The sequence below is a fragment of the Primulina huaijiensis genome, chromosome 17, assembly GCF_012295235.1.
Source record: "Primulina huaijiensis isolate GDHJ02 chromosome 17, ASM1229523v2, whole genome shotgun sequence".
NCBI classification, from domain to species: domain Eukaryota; kingdom Viridiplantae; phylum Streptophyta; class Magnoliopsida; order Lamiales; family Gesneriaceae; genus Primulina; species Primulina huaijiensis.
In genome coordinates, this window is record NC_133322.1 from 3966202 (window position 1) to 3989822 (window position 23621).

A 23621-nucleotide genomic window follows, 5' to 3' on the forward strand; every position below is an offset into this window, starting at 1 on the left:
TTTTATTTTGAAGGTATTTATAAAATATGAAAGGTATGTCAAAAGTCTAAAAATTAAAAGTTAAATAAAAAAATTTGATGGAGAGCGGAGAAGCCAAAAACCTAAACTTGATTAATAAATTAATTAATTAATTAATTATTGAAAGTTAAAAAAAGGTTTGAGATGAGAAGTGAACTACAAATTTTAAATTAATTAAATTTTGTTAAAGTTATAAAAATAATTATATATTAAACAGTGTGTGTGTGTGTGTGTGTATAGAGAGCATATTTAATAATTGTGAACCGTCACATAATTATTAGCAAAAAGCAAGATTGATGAACTTGAAATTTAATAATAATAATAAATAAATAAATAAATAAGATAGCATTATTGTCATTGGACTATGGAAAGAATCAAGCATTTGAAGGCCCATAATACCAATCCCTATGCCTTTGCAAATTAATGATGCTTTGAACCTACACAATAGAATTTAACAAGAAACTCAATTATTTCCTATCACATTGAATATCGATGATTCAATGTGGCATTGACCACAAATAAACACACAATAAAATTGGATAACATACCAAAACATGAACCTGCTGAAGAAGCACTTCACATTTAATATCAATCTTTAAAGTTTTCTTCAAGTTTCCAAGTAATGGGTCACGTATCTGCCAAATCCACAGGAACTATCTACCTCTAGGTATCTGCCAAATCCACAGGTTCGAGAAAAAAAACAGTGGAGAAATAATCTTGCAGAAAGATTCTATGCCACCAGAACCCATCAGAATTTTGAGGCCCTCAATCAAAATCATGTTCACAATCTATAGCAGATCAGGCAAATAACAACACTAGTTATCCAAAAATAGCACTGTCATAAATTGTCATCGGTTCCTAGTCTTGCTTATTTTTCACCTAGATGTCAGCATGAAAGCAGTTTGTATTACATTGGAGAGAAGATATGTTCAAATCAATACAGAGAGTTTGATCCTCAGGAAAAAAAAAAAACAAGAATGAGTAATACGAGTGCGAGTCTATCATCAAGTGATGATCAATACAACAAAGAAGTGGATCATCAAGAGATGATCATCCATACCACGCATGCCAGTAGTCCAGAGTCCTTTGACATCCCCAAAACACCACCAGCTCTCAACCTTGATTGAGGTCACAAAGAATAATAAACAAACAGTTGAGATCACCGCATTGACATCAACGTCCGAACTCTTTTTTCCCTCTCAACTTTTTTGGCAGTAGGAGTCCTCTTCAGCTTACGCAGCTCATCCATGACCACTTTTTCTACGTTGTCGATGCTGTTTAGAAGCTTTCTCTGTGGGGTTAAGCAAGCTGTTTCTTCAGCACTCTGTCGTGTGATATCAAGCAATATCTTTGGCACTTTCCCGATAGTTGGTGGGCAGTGCTTAATTCCAATTGTTGGGTGTGGAGATGTCATAGAAATATCGTGCTCGAGCTGAGCACCTGATGTAGACACAGAAGGAACACGAACTGGCTGGTCCTGGGGTATAGGACTCTCAGTTAATAGGCCTTCACTTTCTCCCCGACCCAATCTTCTTCTCTCTGTTGCCTGAGGAAAGAATCATCTTAACGTAAATGTAAACAAATTGAAAGAGAACAAGTATTTGATAATCGTTACCTGCTCAAGCGAACCTCGATATGAAGTCAAAGACAAAAAATCTATCCAACCTCTATCCAGCCGACAGGTCTATTAATTAAGGTAAAGTTGAAAAAGATGAATATTTAAACACGTACCATATTTAAACACTTGATTATCAAGGATGAATATTAACTCTGTGAAACATGGATTGTTAGGCTTTTAGAAGAGTTAAGTGAATGACACTACCGCAACTTAACACTGAAAGTTGGTACAGAATTAAGTTAGTTATAGGACAAATCAATAAATATTTTAATTTAGAAATATGGAGAAAGCGTTGACCTGCAACTGAACAAATACAAAATAAAATTTAAGAATTCCATGATAAATCAACATAAAGAAAGATGATACACCCTCACAGAACAAACTAAGAATAAATATGACATTGTGATGCTACTTGCTGATAACAACACATGATTCAAAGTAAGTGCAAATAAAAATCCAATTCAAATTTATATTAAACTGATTTGACAGTGAAGATTCTACGGACATAGCTCCACGAGGTTTAACATAATCAGCTGAAAAAGAAAAGCATAATATGCCGGACTTTATGTTGCCACTTGCCAACAAACTGTAGATAAGAAACATCTACTCCTATGGTGAAACAGAGTCTTGTTCATAATTCCACATCCTGAGTAATTAATCATAAGTAGCCTCATGCAATAATTAAGTAATGCCTGAAAATTGAAATATGCCAGCTTAATATTGTTACAAATCAATATCCTGAATGCATAAATCGAATTATACGACCGAGATTATGAACAGTACATAAAAGTGTGTATTCAGGAATTTATTATTGTGAGATCTTTCTGCATTAAAACATGGCTATGTTTAACAATCAACCAAATTTGTGCATCAATTATTCGCAAGACATAAGAAATAACGGCTAAAAGCTTAACTCAGAGATTAGATTACACTAAATCAGTGCTTCATCCAAAAGCCCTCGAAGTCTACTCCATTTCTCGAAATACATAATCACAGGATAAACTCATTTCCAAGTAAAAAAGGAATTTGTGCATTACCCTCGCTACAGCAGTGATGTCACGAAGAGGTCTTCTTGGATACCAAGCGGGCAAAACGCTACTTCCACGGACACGGTAACCGCCTCGACCACGGCCACTGCCAATCATGGGAGACAAATTTTCACGCCCAAAGACTGATGCAGGTGACCGTAAAAAATAACCGCCTCGCCCAATTCTTGGACTTCCAACAATTCCCCTCCCACGGCCACCACCACCACCAGAAGCCTCTGCCGTTGTCCCAGTCATTGCCGTATCTCGCCATCTGAACGGAGTTTCAGCACGCTGCCCCTCGTCAGCATCATCTTGTCGAACAAATATCAGCGAGTCACCTCTCCCACTGATTCGATTTCCAGTGTTTGAATTTCTTCTTCTGCTGTAATTCGCCACTACGTCATCTTCCCTCGATAACCGATCTCTTGCCTCCGGCATTATATCAACAACCTTCAAACACTTGAACTGAATCAACCATTAAAAAAAACATGAATGCACGCATGAAAATTTTATCATGTTCGAAAACCCAAATCAATAACATGCGAGAAAAGCTCTGAACATTTAAAATTTGAAGTTTCTTGATACCTTAGACAACTATTCTGTGGGGTTTCTTTACGTACTTCTATGGAAACGAAGGTGCTAAGTAGGAATAACCACGGAGGTGGGTCTGGCGTGGTGTGCGTGGATTTGTAGGGCGATCAGTGAGGGAAAAGGAGAAGAAAAACTGAAAACGGATGGAGCGAGAATGGTGAAAATTGGCAAATTTTCAAAATGAAATTTGGGCGGTATATAATGCAGTAGCTGAAATGTCAGCTGTAGGGTCTGTTTGGATTGGAATTGCTCTCTATTGTTTCTTGTCATAGTGAAAATTTATTTTCCTTTTTACATCTTTAAATATAATTATTATTTTTAGCTTTCATTCAAATTAATTATTTCTTATAACAATATATATTATATCCGGGAAAAAAAACTAAACATGATTATATTTTCCATATTGAAGTAATTAGTTCGCTTTCTTTAAAAAAAATCAAATATTGATATCAAACTCGATATTTCGTTCCAAAATCGACACCACATTTGCAAATATCATTGTTTTAGGTATTTAACACAGAAAATTTATTTCATTTCCCATTGAGAATTTAAACAGAGACAAGGATAAGCCCATCAACGGGAATCGGTTCAAATTTGGCCCTTAATTACCCACGGCATCTCGATCAAATTTGAACTAGGTCAGGGGCCATAGCTATTGTTTGAATGTGAATAAAAATTCCACAAATATAATATTAAAAAATAAATCATCTTAAATTCAGTTTAATTTTATTATAGGGTGACCATATTTCAATTTACTAAAATTTGATTATTTAAAGTTATAAAATTCGAATATTATGCTGCATCAAGAACACTACGATATCCAACAACAATACTTGCACGTTCACTTAACGAAGGAACCCCCAGATAGCAATACCGGAAACACAATCATACGAAAGTCAATACCAAAATGCTACTACAACATAGGATTTTCCAAGACAAACACCGCATCTTTACAATATTTTAAGGTCATTTTTCATTCAGTTTGATGCAGTCCAGATTGTCACAAACCGTTCTCATCCTAGGTCGCAACTCGGGGTCCAATTCTGTACAATTTAACGCAACATGAAACGTTGCAACAACTTGCTTTTTAGCATATACCTCGTGCAAAAGAGCAGGATCGATAATTTCAGATAACGGCCTTTCCTCGCGAAACACTTTTCTAACTCGACTCTCGAGTACTTTACCGTCATCATCAGGCCCACCGTCCGGTAGTCGACCTGTAAGAATCTCTAAAACCACAATACCAAAAGAATAGACGTCGCTTTTTTGGGTCAACTTGCTGCTTGGAGCTCGAGATTCTGGTGCCGTGTACAGGATTGCTGGTAGAGTACTACTAGAACTTTTAGGTGTTATGGAATGAGCACCGGAAGATTTTGGGTTTGTTGGAATGAAACGAGAGAGACCAAACCCGGAGATATACGGTTTTAAGTCATCATCAAGCAGGACTTTTGATGATTTTATGTTCCCGTGGACATACTTTCTTGGGCTGCACTCGTGAATGTGCATCAGACCCCTTGCGGTTTCTCGAATGATCTTCAGTCTTGCCGCCCAAAACAACGGAGGCGATGCATAGGCAGGTCCTCCTGCAGCAACATTCAAATAACAGATTAAAAAATTATTGTACTTTTCGTTGAAGACTTGTTGATAAATCCATACACTGAAAACATAACAAGATAACAAAGGTTTCTTCACATACATGCATCTGGTATAATAACACCCTCAAGAAACAGCGTCAGAAAGAAAATCTCGGAAATAATTCATAACATAACAATCAAATCTAACTGCAGTTAATGATTCTACTAGTAATAGACTTAGGTAGTGTTTGCAAAACTTATTTTAAGTGATTTTCAACGCCTAACCGATAAACCGTTCAAAATTTGAAAGAGCTTATTTCATGTGCTTCTAAACGTATGACCGATGAAAATAGATTCTTGCAAAAAGTACCTTAATCAATTATCAGGAACTGAAAAAATACATACCATGAAGTGCATTGTGCACGCTTCCGTTCCGAATGAATTCGGAAACCAGCAACTTTTCATCGCTGGCATAGTAATAAGCCTTCAGTTTCACAATGTTTGGATGCTCAACTCTACCAATAGCCTCCGCCTCTGCCTCGAACTCCTTAAACTTCAAGGGCTGATCACCCTCACTCAGCCGCCTCACCGCCACCACCGCCTGGCTGCAACCGCCCTTCCCACCACCAACCACCACCTTGTACATTATGCCACTCCTACTTTTGCCGACAACATAAGCTGATGCCCTTAACAAATCCTCTAATTCTAACCCAAACCGCTCATCAACAAGAACGAATTTACCCTTTTGCTCCCCCTCCTTTCTCTCCATTTTCTCCATCCCTAGTTCCTCCTTGCACAAGTTTTCTGTTCCCATTTTTCCCTCCCCCATCTTCCTTTTTTTCTTAATTAAATACACTGAAACAAACACTACACCAACCACGAAGGAAACCCCAGAAATCACTGAAATCAACACGGACCCGCCTTTAATCTTTCGATTTTCTACAAACCAATTTGAGGAAACCCCTCCATCCAGAGGTTTTTGTGGGTTGTTGAAGAATCTTGGGTTCTGAGCTTCTGGCTCTGAACATGGAGTGTCTAATGGAAACCCACAAAGAAAAGGGTTCCCTGAAAACGCTGTTGGACCCTGGTTCAAAAGTGAACCCACCTCAGGTATTTTTCCAGTGAGATTATTGTACCGAAGATCTAAGCTAACAATGACGGGGAACCGCCCATAACTCGCTGGAATTTCACCGGAAAATGCATTGTAAGAAAGGTTCAGGGTCCCTCTCAATTGGGTTAAATAGCTTAGGCTTTCTGGAAGTGAACCATTGAAATTATTACAAGATAAATCGAGATGTACGAGGGTTTGGAGGATGGAGATAGCATGTGGCAAAGGTCCACAGAAAAAGTTGTGTGAAAGATCAAGAGCCGTCAGAAACGAGAGCGCTCCAACAACTGATGGAATATAGCCAGTGAGATTCTTGCTGGGCAGTGAAATGGAGGTTACTCTATCGTAGGAATGATCACAGGTGACACCAGTCCACCTGCATGGAGTTGAATCTGATTCAGACCAAGAAACGAGAGCTTGCGTTGGATCTTCAGCAATGGCGGCTTTCAGAGCTAACAGTGAAACGCCATCTGAATTCAGTGAAGCAGTGAAAGAAATGCAGAACGTGAAGAAGTAAAGAAAGTTGAGTACTACAGAAGCATTATCGTTCAGATGCTTCATACTTCCTCTGAAGAAGTGAAGAAAGTTTCGATCTTTGAAGGCAAAGTTGACCAAAGATTCAGTCTTTACGATACATTCAAACCAAACGTGAACAAGTACAATACTTGTATATACAATTCAGCAGATGCTTCTACGACCAGCTGCAACCAGGAGTTGCAGAAAAAACGTGCTATGTGTGTGAAGTGAGCGGGTGATTCTGTGTTAATGGCGATGAACAGAGAAAGGATTTGGAGAAGAGGATTGTACGGGATGATATTATTCTAAATTTTAAATTTGAACGAAGTTAAATGGATGGATTTTCGAGGTCTATATTCAATTCAGGGGGTGAAGTAATTTAAATTTTCTGAGTAACGTGGCTTTTATATATTTATTATTTTTATTTTATTATGTGAAAAAATATTTTTAAAATTAAATGCTTCTTTTGGATTTATTAATGATGTTGGGTTTTGTGCATTTTTATTTATTTTTTATTAGTTGAATCTAGAAAAATAATTATTAATTTGATTTTTCGATCCAATTTTTGAATTTGGCTATAACCAAAGTTGTGTCATTCAATGTAATTCGCAGTCATTAACGTTAATATATAAATTACATTTATTAAATAAATTATACTAACTAAATTTTACGTGACATTTATACGAGAAAGTATCGATTGACAACCGAACTTAAGATCATTCATAAAAAATTCACTTACTACATCAACTCAAACATTTTTTATGGACCATGTATTACCTATTGTGAGATGCTAATTTGTTTTTGTTTGTTGCTATATATTTTATTTATTAATTAAATTAAATATATAAAAGAATATGAACTTACTTTCCCTAATTTTTCCACTCACGATGTTATCTCTTTCGGGGAGATTTATTATGCCTTATTGTTGGAGAGCCAAGCACTGAATGGCCTTTGGTAGGGGTGGTTTTGACATTTTACACACTTCAAATTTTAAGATCTTTTTAGTGGTTTTTTTTAAAAAAGCTTTTTCTGCTTTCGGTAGATATTTATGAGAGTATATTTTTTGTGAGACGGTCTCACGAATCTTTATTTGTGAGACGGATAAACTCTACCGATATTCACAATAAAAAGTAATACTCTTATAATAAAAAGTAATATTTTTTATGGATGATACAAATAAGAGATTTGACTCACGAAATTGATCCGTGAGACTGTTTCACATGAGTTTTTGTATATTTATAAAGTTGGATTGAAAGTTGATGTTAACTCTAAAATGAAATCGTATTGTAAGATATAAATTCCCCCAAAAAGTCTGCTTTTTAAATATTTTAAATTTCATGGTTCTACTAAAATAATAAGAAATGATTTTGTTTAAAAATAGAGCATAAATATACTTTATTGTATCTATTGAATCCATCCTAGTAACCTAGTATAATGGTTGATTGTCACTTATTAACGCACTTTTTATGATGAATTAAATCATGGTCGATATTTATACTTTATTTGGTATTATTTTGAATTTAAGAAATAATTTTGATTTCAAAATCCTATCCAATCATAAAATGAATGAATCGGTAAACATGAAAAAGGAAAAAAATTTGTTGTTTCCAAGTTTGGATGTGTGCGAGGACTTTTTTGTAAATAGACATAAAATAGCCTTTTTTGAGGAGTGGGATGTCAGGAAATCATGCAGCCAAAGTACACACGCTCGTTATTAACTTTTCAGAGCATACATGTGCGGTTAGTTTAGCGTACAATCACAAACTCTATTTTAATTCAAATTTTATATTAAAATAATATGATTTTTTTTATCAAATACAACGTATATCTCTAACTTATTTATTTCAAATCTTACACCAAAAAAAATATTATCGAAATATTTTTTAATTATTAATAATTAACATAACTAAAAAAATATTTTAAAAAATCAATAATTAAACATTTACTTATAAAATTAATAAATAATTATAATTATTTTTTATGTTAAATATATAATTATTAAATTAATAAAACAAGTACTAAAGTATTATTTATACATTATTAATAATTATTAAAAAAATAATTTTATTAAAAAAATGAAAATTATTGCATCAAATTTTACGAAGAGATTTTCCCTGTGTCTTGTGCCAAATTTGGTGCAAGAGAGGGTGAGGTATTAACTTGATACAAAAGATAGCGTCCTCATTGGAGCAATCAACATTGCACCAACATGACTTTTCACATATCGTATTTTGGTGTAAAGTTGAAGATGTCATACTAATAGTCCTGAATGTATAAGATAACGATGATATTATTTTATTATAAAATAAAAATATATTGATCGAAATTATATTTTTTTGTTTTCAAGTGAATGAGATATTGATCACCTTGTATAAAATAAAAACCGAGGGTAAGATATTCGAATGCGGAATGTAGCATATACTCATATCAATTTCCACTTTGAGGGGTGTTTCGGTAAATTCGAGTTGGCCTTGTGCGATCAAAATCCCAGTGGAGAGGACAACTCGAAACAGAAACTCATAGCGATTGAATGAACGCGCTGAGGTGGCGCTGAAAGCTAGAGAAAGAAAGGAAGACAAAAACGTATATTAAAAAGCAGCCGTCCGATCTTGACATATATCGATAATTTGGGTCCACGTGTAAAAAAACAAGAAATCATTTTCATATCACGACTAAAAATCAATGTTTTTTTTAAGTAAAACAAATTCATTATTTCAGAATATCTTACCAGAACACCAAACAATAAAAGAAGAAACATAAGAAGTTTCACGAGCTATCCGATGAGCAGCCCGGTTGACCGATCTCGGCATGTGATTGATAGACAAGAAAGCATCCGTCTTAAGCATATTGAGAACGTCGATTGTGAGCACTCCACTCGGACCAAGGTCAACTAAGGAGCTGCTAATGGCTTGAACAGCAAGTATCGAATCTGAGAAAATATTAACATCGTGAAGACCAAGATTCAAACAAAACTCCATGCCGAACCTGATAGCACATAACTCCACATCTTTCACCGATCCCGGATGACGAATAATGCAAGCCGAAGCTCCCAAAACTCTACTATTATTATCTCGGATCACATCCCCAACACTGAACCGGATGACTAAAAATCAATGTTTGATATAGTAATATATGAATCATTCATTCACTAGTATTTCATAAATTTGTTGACCAAAAATGTTAATTTTGCGACGAAAAATTAATATTTTGAGCATAAGAAGCAATGTTTTTCTATAAAATTAGCATTTATTATACAATATATGTTTCATAGAGATGACAACGAGTCGGAATTGAGATAGAGACAGATTTGTCATTCATATCTCCGGAATTATATTCATGTCCCCGTTTCCGTCCTATGCTCATGTTCTACCTAATCAGAGAATCCACATATATTAATTCAACTTCCTCGTCCTCATCCCAATATCGCTTTCAAAATATCTATTGAGTAGGCCGATAAATTAGACTATTTAACATGAAGTTTCGTGTAATATAGTTCAATATGGCTTCTTATCAATGCCAAAATCAACAAATTTATTTATATATAATAAACCACCCAACTCAAAAAATAATAATGACAAAACAAAACATTAACGAAACTAACAACAATTATGTGTGGCCCCAAATTACAACATTATTATTTTATCTTATCATTATTGTAGTTGAGTTGAAGTGTGTGCCATCATTTAATTGCAATAATATAACAAAATTACGAATTCAACATAATAATCACCTCTTGCTAAGCCAACAATTTCATTATCAATTTTCATCTTATTCGTGAAATCATATATTTAGAATTTACTATAAATACAAAGAAAATAGATGTTAAGTCTTTGTGACTTAGTGAGTTAATAAAATTGGCCTTATATATGTTTATAACAAGTCAAACAAAAATTTATCACTATAGTAATTCAATATGAGATGACATGTATATTAGTAACAATGTATCATTATGAAAATATCTTATCAATTAACATGCAGTACATGTTCAGGACTCTGAGGTGAATAACGTATGCTAAAGAGGTGACTTTCACCAATATTCGATTAGGCATTTTTTCCCTCTTACTCAAGTAGATTTCGTACAATCAATAATTTACGATCAAGAGTAAACTCATATTTCCAGACCGAAGTCACGTTGTTTAGACGAACATATATCAAGTTTTAAACATGTTATTCATTGGATTTACATTTCCGTTCCAAAGCCACGTTGTCAGGTAGACTAGCAATCCAGTACATAGACCATTCTCAATGCTTAATTCATTCATTTATTCAGTCATTCAATTAGTAATAGCCGATCGGTAATCAGTCGACAACCAATAAATCCAGATATTCAAATATGTAGTACAATATGACTAATAATTTTTGACACGCACAATAGTATGCAATATATGAATTAATCAGTACTTTATAAAATTTACTGTAAATTCCAAGTCAAGTACCAACTTTATCATATAATAAACTGATAGGAAAACCTCATGGCAGAGAAAATCTCATCCCAGTAACTTACTATTCACCTCAGTTGTCGATCACAAGCCAATATAATTTTTATAAATACTGTTTGAGGGATTTACACCAATTATGACCGATAATAGATGTTGGAATCTTTTAAAACTCATTTTTGTATAAAACTTGTACCGTGAAGTTTTATTAACACTTAAAAATTTCATAATAATTAAAATACATGTCAAAAAATAATTCTTAAAAATCCTAAAAATAGTGTGAACTCGTTCGTAAGTCATAAAATTCATGGAACTCGTTGGCACGTGTAAAAAATGCCACACGCGACCAGAATTTTTATAAGAGATGCGTCTTGTAATTTCCTACAACTTTTTGTTTAACAATTTTCAAAAACCGAAATGAATCAATAACAGATTTGGAGAAACAAGAATGGATATCAAGCTTGTTTCGGATTTCCAAAAACAGCACTTCTGACAACGGCTAGGATGATGACAGACACATACTTAAATTGGAACACATTGTTTACAACTTTCATATGAAAACTGAAGTGAAAATTGTTTAAAAATAAAGAGTAAATTGAGTTCGAAGTGACTAGCCTAAACTAAGATTTATGAAATTTTTCGAATTTTCACGAATCCAAAATTTATGGAATTGGATCATGATCATGTATATATACATCATCCGATGGTTTATGGGTAAGAAAGGGTTATCGTGTAAAAATTGGATGATTTTTGGACAATGTTTGTTATTTTTCCTTGAATTTTATTTTATTGTATGATAAAATGAACCACAAAAGTTCTTTTTTTTTTTTAAGACAAAATGAGATAAAATGAGTCGCTGTCCATAACCAAGTGTTTGTCATATCTGGATACACATTTTTGCTATTAAATTTAATTAATACTAAATACTATCTATTAATTAATATAATATTTAAACACTCTCATGAATTTTCACATGCGATTATTTTATTTATTAAATATTTTAATGTATTTGATAAATTATATTTATAATACTTTTATAATCAATTTTCTTATATTATATATTTTAACATATGTTTTTTAAAAATATAATCTTTTCTTTATTATTTATTATGATCATTATTAATCTAAATATTTTTTTATATATTTTTATCGAAATTCTCATTATTTCATTTACAATTTTCATAATATTTTTAATTAATTGGCATTATTTTGAAAGTATATTTTTATGTATTTTAATATTCAATATAAGTCTATTTAGAATTTTATATTAAGAAAAATAAATTTTATTTCATTTAGTTACTATATAATATTTATTAATATAAGTCTATTGAGAATTTTATATCAAGAAAAATAAATTTTATTTCATTTAGTTGCTATATAATATGTATTTTTATTTAAATATTTTAACTAAACAGTTCAAAATTTTGAGATGCTATATTATGCTTCGATAACATGAAAAATCGATACATAGGACAATGTCCTAAATGCATGACCGAATAAATACAAACTATCCAATTTGTTATCTTCAAAAAAATATTTGATTGAATAAAATAACCAATTAATCAAAATACGTGAACTCAATCATTGAATTGAATTTCATTAATTTGATTCATTCTTTATTCGAAGAACATAATCGCATTGGTTCAGAGATCTCAAATCAGGCAGCCAACCATGAAATTAATCCTATCCATTTTCCACTTCGAAGTCTTTCTTTATTGCACTCTCAGCTATTTCGTGCAATCCCACTCCGCCACATCGCCGCTCTCCATCCTGCAACCACTCAGCCTCTGCGTGAAAGACTACGGCGCCACCGGCACCGGCGTCGTCTACGACACCGTTCCAATCCAGTACACAATCGACGCCTGCTCTTCCGCCTTCCTTCTCCACCGCCGTACATGCTACGTCACCTTCCCTCCCGGGAAGTACCTGACTGCCACTCTGTTCCTGAAATCCGGCGTAACGTTGGACATCTCGGAAAACGCTACCATCCTCGGCGGCACTAAGCTGAGTGCCTACCCTGAAAAGCAGGACAGATGGTACGTGGTGGTGGCGGTGGATGCGGTGGACGTGGGGATCACTGGAGGAGGGGAGATCAATGGTCAGGGTTTGAAGTTCGTGACAAGATTCGATGAGAGGAAGAATGTGATGGTGAGCTGGAATCAGACCGGGGCGTGTTTTGATGACGAGTGCAGGCCCAGGTTAGTGGGGTTTATTGGTTGCAAGAATGCGAGGATATGGAATGTGAGATTGAATGAGCCGGCTTATTGGTGGTACGCAATCTTTTTATTTTCTGACTTTTTTGGATGCTCACTGGTTCATTTCTTTGCTATAAAGGTGCCTTTTTTATGGTGGGTATTTGTGTATCCACTTGATTTTGCGAGGGTGTCTATTAGTTTTAGCATTTGCTTATTCGAATTTCGTTTTCTTTACGAGGGAGGTCGAAGCTGGCTCAGTTCTTTTGCCGATTCCGTGTGATGACATTGGTTCAAGAACCCAGAATTTTATGATTATTTGAATAAATTCTAAATCGGCCCTCGACCAGAGTTGGTTTGAGACTGAGTCTCATGCTGGCCTCGCTGGTACCCGCGTGTTAGTTAAATCATAAGCCTAGGAGTAGATTACAGGTTCAAATGGCTGGAGTATCAGTTAGGAGATTACTAAATATTCCACAATTGGTTGTGGGATCCAAAAATTTCTCTTCCCTCGAGAGCCAAAGGCTTAGTTAAATACATTTATTTATTTCACAAAGGGCTTGAAAAGGTATTCAATAGTAATGAACAAATGAGAACAGCGCTAGAAGAGTGACTTTAGAAGAAAGCTCCAAGTTATTCTGGTTAATATACCGGCAGTGTAAGTTCTATACAAAAGGTAGCAGGAAGAAAATAAGCTCTTTGGGATACCGTGTCTAAGTCGAGTATTCCTTAACTTCTTGTTCTTATTTTGCTTCTTTTTTATTTTCCCCCAATAATGTTCTTATATGATAATATTATGTGATTATCCAGCTTGCATATTGTCCGGTGCCGAAACACATCGATTCATGATATTTCAATCTATGGAGACTTCAACACACCCAACAACGATGGGATAGATATTGAGGATTCGAACAACACGTTCATCACAAGATGCAAAATAGATACTGGAGATGATGCTATATGTCCCAAGACATATACCTCCCCCCTCTATAACCTAACTGCAACCAACTGCTGGATTAAAACAAAGTCCTCAGCCATCAAACTTGGGAGTGCTAGCTCATATGAGTTCAAAGGTTTGGTGTTTGATAATATAACCATTGTAGAATCTCACAGGGGGCTTGGATTTCAAATACGTGATGGAGGTATGGAATTCTGGTTTTCTTTTGTCATTATTAAGCTTAACCGATTTTATAGAATTAAGCCTTTTGTTTCATTAGCATGTCTTGAACTATATTGTTCAAGGGCGCGTTTGGTTAAGATCACTTCGTAGGCAAATATGTTGGAAGGTCCTTTGTTTGATAACCAAAGGATTTTGTGTTTGTCTTTGTTGCGCTGCAAAAATAGTCTCCAATATTGCAACTCCTGTGTGGTCCCTAACAGTTTAAAGATTTGAATTATTACATCCTATGATTTATTGGTATAGTGGTAGAGCCTTGATGCTATAGCCTTAATTAATCAACAAAATCATCTCATAAAGCTACCAGTAGCGACTTGTTTTTAAGATAACTACTTCCCTATTATAAGCCCGTAAAGCACGATGCAGGCACTAAAATTTTAGGGGATATTTCCATCAAACTTAGCCGATCACCACCCTCTTAAAGTCGTGAACCAGGGGGGTGTTAATCATATTTGTGTTTGAAGAACGATCTCGAACAACCTATTTCTGTAATCAAAATCTTACTGATTCTTGCAGGAAATGTTAGTGACGTTGTCTTCTCAAACATTAAGATCAGCACAAGATACTATGATCCTTCATGGTGGGGTAGAGCGGAGCCAATATATGTTACCACCTGTCCACGAGACGACAAGTCAAAAGCTGGTTCCATATCTAATCTGCAATTCATAAACATAACAGCAACTTCCGAAAATGGCATATTCTTATCAGGGTCGAAAGGCGGAATTCTTAGCAATTTGAAATTTATCAACGTGAACCTGGACTACAAAAGGTGGACGAACTATTCAGGTGGGCTGGTGGACTACAGACCAGGGTGTAAAGGGCTAGTAAATCACAGCACTGCAGGGTTCATGATGGAACACATCGATGGTTTGTATGTACAGAATTTGAACATGAGATGGGATGGGGAGAATACGGCGAAGTGGAACAACCCACTCGATTTTCGACCTTCCACTGTGAATAACGTTTCTTTGCGGAATTTCTACTCTGGATTGTATAAACAGTGAGGACCACAATGTTACACTTACTGTAACTTTGGTGGGAAAAGAATGGACACACTTGTTTCTTTAACACATGCTTTGAGTTTCTTATTAATAAATGAGTGTGTGATTACTTCAGTACTAGAGAAATGCCTCACCTTCATCCATTCTTCAGGCTGAATCAATAACTCGATAAAATCCAAGTTCAAAGATGAACATAAAAGTACAACGATGTTTAACTCGATTTCATTCATTTACACCTCTACATCATGGCTAAATATAAATCGCAACAATTATTTGCAAATGATAATAGCGAACCAATTAATCCAGATGCGTTGGTCAAAATTCAGAATCTTCCCTCAATTCATACGACGGAGTACCCTACACTACTCTAAAAAAGTATATGAAAGGAAAGATAAGGGTACGCCTACTATGTTAAAAGATCAATGGATTATTTTTAATAATTAAAAATAATTATTTAATGAAACATTTTTCCTCAAACTGGCACCGGTCTTCGTTCCTCGTTCAAGCGACGATTGTTTCTAAAAAGTCTTATTTCATGTATTCCAGTAATATATTCAAATAAACACGAAATCATGACTTAAACATGTATTTAATGCAATTCAAATAAATTAATTAAAATACATACAAAATTTGATAACTTGCATGCATGTAGTTCATGTGAACCTTTAAATTTTTGGGACGTTACATCTTTTAAAAAAAAGCTCAAGTAGAGAATGCCGAGAGGCTCGACCGTAAGCGCTTCATCAGAATCATGAAGTAAGAATCGGGTGACCCAAACTATTGTTCGTTCCTACATATAGCTATAGTGGATTAAGATTTGATTTTGCCGAAATTATGAATTTTTCGGTATCTTTAGCTCACTGTTGGTGCTTAGACGTAGATGTTTTTTTTACATGATGTACATTATTTTGATCTTGATATCAATTTCGTACGTCCATTCAAAATCACAAAACAGAAACGTTTGGAAAGGCATGGCTAATTCGATGATCAATGAAGTAGAAAAGGTGATTGATGAGTTCATTTCAAACAAGGCTAAACTAGAGAATATACGTAGAGAGTTCAGCAACAGCCTGAAGTAAGATTCGAACTCAAATAATTTTTCATGCCTACGGCTATATATTGCCCTGGATGAAGATTTCATCTTAGAAATTTAACCAAACCCATCCCCAAGTCATCAAGTCTTTCTGTATAGCACGATTACGATACAGACCCGCCTGACCATAAAAAAATGCACAATAACATGAAGAGCAAGTTGCAAATTTCACAACAATAACGTCATTCATCCAGCAATAACAACTTACACACTGTAACAAACCAAACTAATCACTACCCAATTGGCAGCGACACTGGACTCGACATATCCCAATGAAATCACAATGATACCATACCACCCATTTTCTTGCAGTAAATCGCCCCCACAACACCACCAGAGTCCTATTAAGACAACTGATCAACTTAAATGAGAACGCACAGATAATATATAACGAGAGAGCATCTTAATTCATTTCAAAAACTTCTAGATCTTCTCGAGCTTTTCACCTTTCACAAGTGGATTCGCTTTCGCTATAGCATCCTGAGCAGCAGTCCGGTAATCAAATTGGCAGTCGTGTTTGTCAGAGTAACGGTGAACTGAACAGAAGAGGTGCCCGCATTTACAACTGAATCCCGTTAAACCCACACGCTTGCGGCAAGAAGTGCATCGTTTTGGGCCTTCTACTGCCTTCGTATCTGAACTCTTGCTCGACATCAATTCAGAGGATGACTCTGAAAAAGTAGCTTTCAACTCTACTGCTCCAGCTTCCGTGTTCAACATATCAGCAAGAACTGGTTCTTTCTCGTTGACGGTACTTGAACTACCATTGACTATGTTCTCAATGGACGAGGCAGCAAGACTCGCCTGCTGTTGTTGCAATACCATGTCTTTATGGCACTTGGAGCACATATTCATGGTAGCTGCACTTCCAAAGAAGCCACAGTTGTTAATGCAAAGAATAGGGCCTTCGGGAACTTGACAACCAGTTTCTTTGGAAGATTCCATTCCTTCAAGTCCTAATATTTCGACATAACATGCACTCAGATATGCATAAGGCTATTCAAGAAATGCATCAAAAGTAAAGGGCACTAGCATTGACCCAAGAAAATTCCCATGCGGGAAACGAAACATGATTGCAAGAATCTATAACATCCTGATCCAAGTTTAATGCCTAAATCAAGCGAGCTTGAATGCAAAATTATTTAGCTCAACAAAAGCGTTTACTAAACAAAAACTTATAAAGTGTTCTTGTTTCAAAAGAAAGAAAAAAAGAAGCAGAACCAATTCAGATACACAAAATGACACTTTTTGAAGTAGTAACTGCATAGTTGTGTCGCATACTTGTTGAGACCACATGCATTGAACACATCTCCCATCCACACACAATTCAATAAAGTAGCTAATCTAATGGAACAATCCAGAAACTGTAAAAAAAGATAAAGGTTTACAAAAGAGCAAAAAACTGTTTATGCAAAAAAGTAAAGTTATAGACCCAAACCGAGTTTATAGAAGCAAATCAGACTTGAAGTGCTTAAGAAAGTTCAACAAAGTGAAATAGTAAGGTCAACGTACAAACCTAAAACTTAATCCATGTATTGTTCTTGCATCAATACAAATCAAGAACTATAATCTGAGACAAATCCAGACACTTCATTAAACCACTAAGACAAGACAAGGACTGCTTACTCATATGAGCAGATAATGTCAAGTCAATATAACAGGATGCAATACTGAATCTGATACGAATCCTCGTAGGCATTAAAAGCACACACGAAATTGAAGTCAATCGTGCACTCAATTAACTGATCAACAAGAATTCTTGTAAAAATTCAGTCCCAATCTTTGAAACAAGTGTTTGTGAAATCCACTCCTAAACTAGATTGTGATACGATTTCTTGCAAGCAGGGGAAATACAAACACGAGTATATTAAATGTGTGCCCTTGATTCTACAAACAACAAGAATTCACACAGAAACGACTGTATCTTCCTTTTGTCAAGATTCGTATTTCCACCTAAACACTACGGTTTAGCAACAGAAATAACAAGAAACAACAATTGTGATCAACTGAACCTCCAAAGAACTAATCTTTGGCTACCCAATTGAAGAACAATCGACAAACACCACAAAATAGATAAATTTGATAAGTTTGATTTTTTTGTGATAAAAACAAGCAGCGGCACAACAAGCCAAAACTTGAAAGACAGAGAAACACTGATATAAACATAATCAATCATCTCTATGTCTAATACAATGAGATATTTATGAGCACAAGATAATCTAAAGTTTCCTAGTAAAACACAAGAATCCCAATTAAGGTAAACTCTCTAGATTACGAAATCCGACATCCGTTGGACTTAGGAATTTGTAAAACAGAAGATTTCTAATAAACATAAATCAAGATTATGCAATCCAACATCCGTTGGACTTAGGAACTTAAAATATGATAATTACTAACTAAACCTAAATAGATAATTTTGAAATTATTTAATTGAACAATCATGATCTCTCAACTTCTTGATTTTCTTAACATTTTCAATCTCTTGATCTTCAATTTCTTTCCTCAATATATAAGAATCAAGGTACTTTAAAGCTCAACCATTAATTTGCTTGTTTATCATAGTGAGAAACACAACAGAATCACTCACCAGTTCAAAATTTGAACGAAATTTTCAAATCATTCCACTTTTGCAAAACTGAAAATTCCACGATGAAAAAATAAAATAAAGGACTAAATAGTTGATAAAATAATCATGATAGTTGATAAAATAATCATGATACTTAATTACCCATCAAGTGAAAAATAACAAAATAGTGCACTATAATAGAGCCACACTGTTTGATAACCATTAAATCGCAAGTAATAGAAGGAACAAACACGGGCAACTATGAACCCATCTTATTCAACTCACTGAAAATGGGTAGCAAACAACCATCAAAATTCCCAAAAAACACGAACAAGAGAAGGAAACCAAAGGATAAACGAAGGTAAAAAAATCACAAATGAATAATTTCAATAACTTAAAAAACATCCAAGTTTCCTTTTTCTCCAAGTCCCTACAGCCCAAACACCAGATAACAAATCCCATAACTTACCTACAAGCAAAATTGACCCCATTTCCCTTCAAAACAAAAATCCCAGAAATCCATCAGCCTCATAAAAATCCTAGATTTCCATATTTCTCATAATCACTTAGTTCGAAATCAAAAGAGTAATTCCATAGGTGAAAGAGATTTCAGTCAGAAAGATCGTAAGATTTCCATAAGCAGCATAATTGATACCATAAAATAAAAGTAAGCGCACGCGAAATAAGAAAGAAAGCAAAAACCAGCAGACAGACGCAGAGAAAATTTTCATCTCTAAAATTTAACAAATAACGAGGCTTTATCCCGATCTTGACTTGGCAAAATCAACCCAACAATTTTAGACTATATCTCGACCCACGAGAAAAGTTATACAAGCAGAAGATTCAATCTTTTTATGGAATGAACAAAACCCATGAGCAGATCACAAAACCGAAGTCAAATTCTTGCAAAAAACAACGGATTAAAAATCCCAAGAGGGTCAAGAGTACCTTAGATTAAGATATAATTGGAACGGTTTGAGAGGTGAAGAAAGAAAAAGAATGAAGAGAGATAGAACACAGGAGAGAGTTCCACTTTTTAACCGATGACCAATTTTTCTCTGTCTCTTCGAAATTGGTTGAGAGATTAATTGAATATATTTATATATATGAACAGAAAAAAACGAATATGGCTTCGTTTGGAAGTCATTATATTTTTTGTCGTGAAAAAATAAAAATTTATGATAAAAAATAAAAATCTCAAACTCTCAAAATTATCACACTACACACTTTATAATATTTTTCTCTCAACTCAATTGTGATTTTCTTCACAAATGAGAGATCTATTTATAGGAAATTTTTACAAATAATCCAAAAATAAATTACATCATTACCTTCATCATCACACACAAATTTCAATATTCAACACCTAATTTTACCTAATTTTCAACATTCAAATATTCAACATTCAACATTCAATATTCAAATACACATATTTAAATATTATTTTTCAACACTCCCCTTTGTGATGATGATCATAATGATTGTCTTCATTACGTGTTTTTATACTGTCTCGTTAAAAACCTTACTACGAAAAACCCATTGGGATAAAAACCATAGTAAGGGAAAAAGAGTGCAGTCACGTAAACTCCCCCTCATGTTGACACGAACAATTCTTCACAAATTTCGTAGATTGCGCATCCCAATATTATATATGTGCTTTCTGAATATTGTCGTAGGAAGTGCCTTTGTGAAGAGATCTGATGAGTTTTCACTTGATTGAATGTGACGAACATCAATACATTTATTCTTCTCAAGCTCCTTGGTGAATGCGAAGAACTTAGGAGGAATATGTTTAGTTCTGTCGCTTTTTATGTATCCTTCTTTCATTTGAGCAACACATGCAGCATTATCTTCATATAGTATCACAGGCTTCTCGTCGAATGATAATCCGCATGAGATTTGGATATGTTGAGTCATTGATTTTAACCACACACATTCACGGCTTGCTTCATGTAGTGCAATAATCTCGGCATGATTTGATGAAGTTGTTACAAGTGTTTGTTTCTGTGAACGCCAAGAAATTGCAGTGCCTCCACGAGTAAATACATATCCAGTTTGAGAACGTGCTTTGTGTGGATCAGATAAGTATCCAGCATCGGCATAACCAATTATACTTGGATTAGCATCTTTTGAATACAAAAGTCCCAAGTCTGTCGTTCCTCGTAGATAACGGAATATATGTTTAATTCCGTTCCAATGTCTCTTTGTTGGATATGTGCTAAATCTTGCCAATAAATTTACGGCAAAAGATATATCAGGCCTTGTACAATTTGTAAGATACATAAGGGCACCGATAGCACTTAGATATGGTACTTCTGGACCAAGAATATCTTCATCATCTTCACATGGACGGAATGGATCCTTTTCTATGTTTAATGATCTAACAACCATTGGAGTACTTAAAGGATTTGATTTGTCCATATTAAAACGTTTAAGGATCTTTTCTGTATAATTTGTCTGGTGAACAAATATTCCACATTCTTTTTGTTCAATTTGTAAACCCAGACAATACTTGGTTTTTCCAAGATCCTTCATTTCAAATTCTTCTTTCAAGTATGACACAACTTCTTGAATTTCCTTATTTGTTCCAATGATGTTTAAATCATCAACATATACAGCAATAATTACGCATCCGGATGTTGTTTTCTTAATGAAAACACAAGGGCATATTGAATTATTTACATATCCCTTTTTCATCAAGTGATCACTTAGCCTATTATACCACATTCTGCCGGATTGCTTCAACCCATATAATGATCTTAGTAATTTCACAGAATAACATTCTCTGGGTTTTGAACTTTGTGCTTCAGGCATCTTAAATCCTTCAGGGATTTTCATATATATATTACTATCAAGTGATCCATATAAGTAGGCTGTAACAACATCCATAAGACGCATTTCTAAATTTTCAGATACTGCCAAGCTAATCAAATACCGAAACGTAATTGCATCCATCACAGGAGAATACGTTTCTTCATAATCAATTCCAGGCCTTTGAGAAAAACCTTGTGCAACAAGTCGAGCTTTATATCTTACTATTTCATTTTTCTCATTTCGCTTTCGAATAAAAACCCATTTGTATCCAACAGGTTTTACACCTTCAGGTGTAAGGACTATAGGTCCAAAAACATTACGTTTATTTAGCGAATCCAATTCAACCTGGATGGCATCTTTCCATTTTATCCAATCCTGCCGATTTTTACATTCACCAAAAGATTTTGGTTCATGATCTTCATTATCATTTATGATGTCGATTGCCACATTATAAGAAAATATATCATCAATTTCTTCTATATCTTTTCGGTTCCATATTTTTCCAGTATTAATATAATTGATAGAGATTTCATGATTCTCGTCAGTTTGTGGTTCTGACAAAACATTTTCATCATCATGTGTTTCTTCAGGAACATCATTCTCTATTTTGTGATCATTATGTGTTTCTTCAGGAACATCATTCTCTATTTTGTGATCATTGTGTTTCTCTATGAATTTTCTTTTTCGAGGATTTTTATCCTTGGAACCAACTGGCCTTCCACGCTTCAGGCGTTTAATGACATCATGACTATCTTCAATTTGTTTCTTCGGAATTTCAATTCGAGCAGGGGCATTTGCAGCATGTATATATGATTTAGTTACCCCTTTTGTGTCTGCAAATGCATCTGGTATTTGATTTGCTATTCTTTGCAAGTGCACAATTTGCTGTACATCTTTTTCACATTGTTTTGTTCTTGGATCCAGATGTAACAATGATGATACATACCATGTAATTTCTTTTTCGGTATGTTTCTGTTCTCCCCCTAACATTGGGAAGATTTCCTCATTAAAATGACAATCAGCAAAACGTGCTGTGAACACGTCGCCTGTCTGTGGTTCAAGATATCGAATGATCGATGGACTATCATAACCAATATAAATTCCAATCTTTCTTTGAGGTCCCATTTTCTTTCGTTGAGGTGGTGCAATAGGCACATACACCATACATCCAAAAATTCTCAGATGAGAAATGTCTGGTTCTTTACCAAATGCAAGCTGCAATGGGGAGTATTTATGATATGCACTTGGTCTGATGCGAATTAATGAAGCAGCATGTAAAATTGCATGTCCCCATATAGAAATAGGGAGCTTTGTTTTCATAATCATTGGTCTAGCAATCATTTGCAGACGTTTAATCAATGATTCAGCCAATCCATTTTGAGTATGTACATGAGCAACAGGATGCTCAACAATGATTCCCATAGACATACAATAATCATTGAAAGTCTGGGAAGTAAATTCACCAGCATTATCAAGTCTAATTTTCTTGATTGTATAATCGGGAAATTGATTCCTCAATTTTATTATTTGAGCAAGTAATCTTGCAAATGCAACATTTCGAGTTGACAATAAACATACATGTGACCATCTGCTGGAGGCATCAATCAATACCATAAAGTATCTGAATGGTCCACATGGTGGATGGATTGGTCCACAAATATCACCCTGAATACGTTCAAGAAACATTGGTGATTCAGTTTGGATTTTGGCTGGTGATGGTCTTATAATAAGTTTTCCAAGAGAACATGCTTTACATTGAAACTTATTATTCTGAAAGATCTTCTGGTCTTTCAATGGATGACCATGTGTATTTTCTATAATTCTTCGCATCATTGTTGAACCAGGATGTCCTAATCGATCATGCCAATTGGTTAATATTGAAGAATTAT

General features: G+C 34.6%; 4 protein-coding genes across 5 annotated transcripts; 1 reads left to right on the forward strand and 3 right to left on the reverse strand.

Moving 5' to 3' along the window:
• Nucleotides 1-904: 904 nt before the first annotated feature.
• Nucleotides 905-3427, reverse strand: LOC140963174 (protein POLYCHOME). Of its 2 annotated transcripts, none has more exons than XM_073422442.1 (3): nt 3250-3427; nt 2674-3114; nt 905-1564 (listed from the first exon to the last, which is right to left on the reverse strand). In XM_073422442.1, the coding sequence occupies exons 2-3, from the start codon at nt 3100-3102 to the stop codon at nt 1178-1180; spliced, it is 816 nt and encodes a 271-aa protein (XP_073278543.1). In that variant the 5' UTR covers nt 3103-3114; nt 3250-3427; the 3' UTR covers nt 905-1177. The 2 variants fall into 2 exon arrangements, with proteins under 2 accessions (XP_073278543.1, XP_073278542.1); XM_073422441.1 differs by having other exon boundaries at nt 2674-3129.
• Nucleotides 3428-4120: 693 nt separating this feature from the next.
• Nucleotides 4121-6796, reverse strand: LOC140963657 (receptor protein kinase-like protein ZAR1). Its single transcript, XM_073423057.1, has 2 exons — nt 5235-6796; nt 4121-4838 (listed from the first exon to the last, which is right to left on the reverse strand). Exons 1-2 carry the CDS (start codon nt 6496-6498, stop codon nt 4222-4224), a joined length of 1881 nt encoding a protein of 626 aa, XP_073279158.1. The 5' UTR covers nt 6499-6796; the 3' UTR covers nt 4121-4221.
• Nucleotides 6797-12450: 5654 nt separating this feature from the next.
• Nucleotides 12451-15373, forward strand: LOC140962973 (exopolygalacturonase). Its single transcript, XM_073422136.1, has 3 exons — nt 12451-13159; nt 13892-14223; nt 14775-15373. The coding sequence occupies exons 1-3, from the start codon at nt 12561-12563 to the stop codon at nt 15260-15262; spliced, it is 1419 nt and encodes a 472-aa protein (XP_073278237.1). The 5' UTR covers nt 12451-12560; the 3' UTR covers nt 15263-15373.
• A 1127-nt stretch (nt 15374-16500) lies between these two features.
• On the reverse strand, nt 16501-20003 carry LOC140962702 (zinc finger A20 and AN1 domain-containing stress-associated protein 8-like). Its single transcript, XM_073421660.1, has 2 exons — nt 19867-20003; nt 16501-17308 (listed from the first exon to the last, which is right to left on the reverse strand). Exon 2 carries the CDS (start codon nt 17295-17297, stop codon nt 16776-16778), a length of 522 nt encoding a protein of 173 aa, XP_073277761.1. The 5' UTR covers nt 17298-17308; nt 19867-20003; the 3' UTR covers nt 16501-16775.
• Between the last annotated feature and the right edge of the window lie 3618 nt (nt 20004-23621).

Excerpts from the sequence above, each read along its gene's own strand:
- LOC140963657 (XM_073423057.1), bottom strand. The coding sequence starts at position 6,498 with ATGAAGCATCTGAACGATAATGCTTCTGTAGTACTCAACTTTCTTTAC. Across the intron at positions 4,839-5,234 it reads CGTGCACAATGCACTTCATG|GAGGACCTGCCTATGCATCG; the intron begins GTATGTATTTTT and ends ATGTTGCTGCAG.
- LOC140962702 (XM_073421660.1), bottom strand. The coding sequence starts at position 17,297 with ATGGAATCTTCCAAAGAAACTGGTTGTCAAGTTCCCGAAGGCCCTATT.
- LOC140963174 (XM_073422442.1), bottom strand. The coding sequence starts at position 3,102 with ATGCCGGAGGCAAGAGATCGGTTATCGAGGGAAGATGACGTAGTGGCG. Across the intron at positions 1,565-2,673 it reads ACATCACTGCTGTAGCGAGG|GCAACAGAGAGAAGAAGATT; the intron begins GTAATGCACAAA and ends TTCTTTCCTCAG.
- LOC140962973 (XM_073422136.1), top strand. The coding sequence starts at position 12,561 with ATGAAATTAATCCTATCCATTTTCCACTTCGAAGTCTTTCTTTATTGC. Across the intron at positions 13,160-13,891 it reads AATGAGCCGGCTTATTGGTG|CTTGCATATTGTCCGGTGCC; the intron begins GTACGCAATCTT and ends GTGATTATCCAG. Across the intron at positions 14,224-14,774 it reads ATTTCAAATACGTGATGGAG|GAAATGTTAGTGACGTTGTC; the intron begins GTATGGAATTCT and ends TGATTCTTGCAG.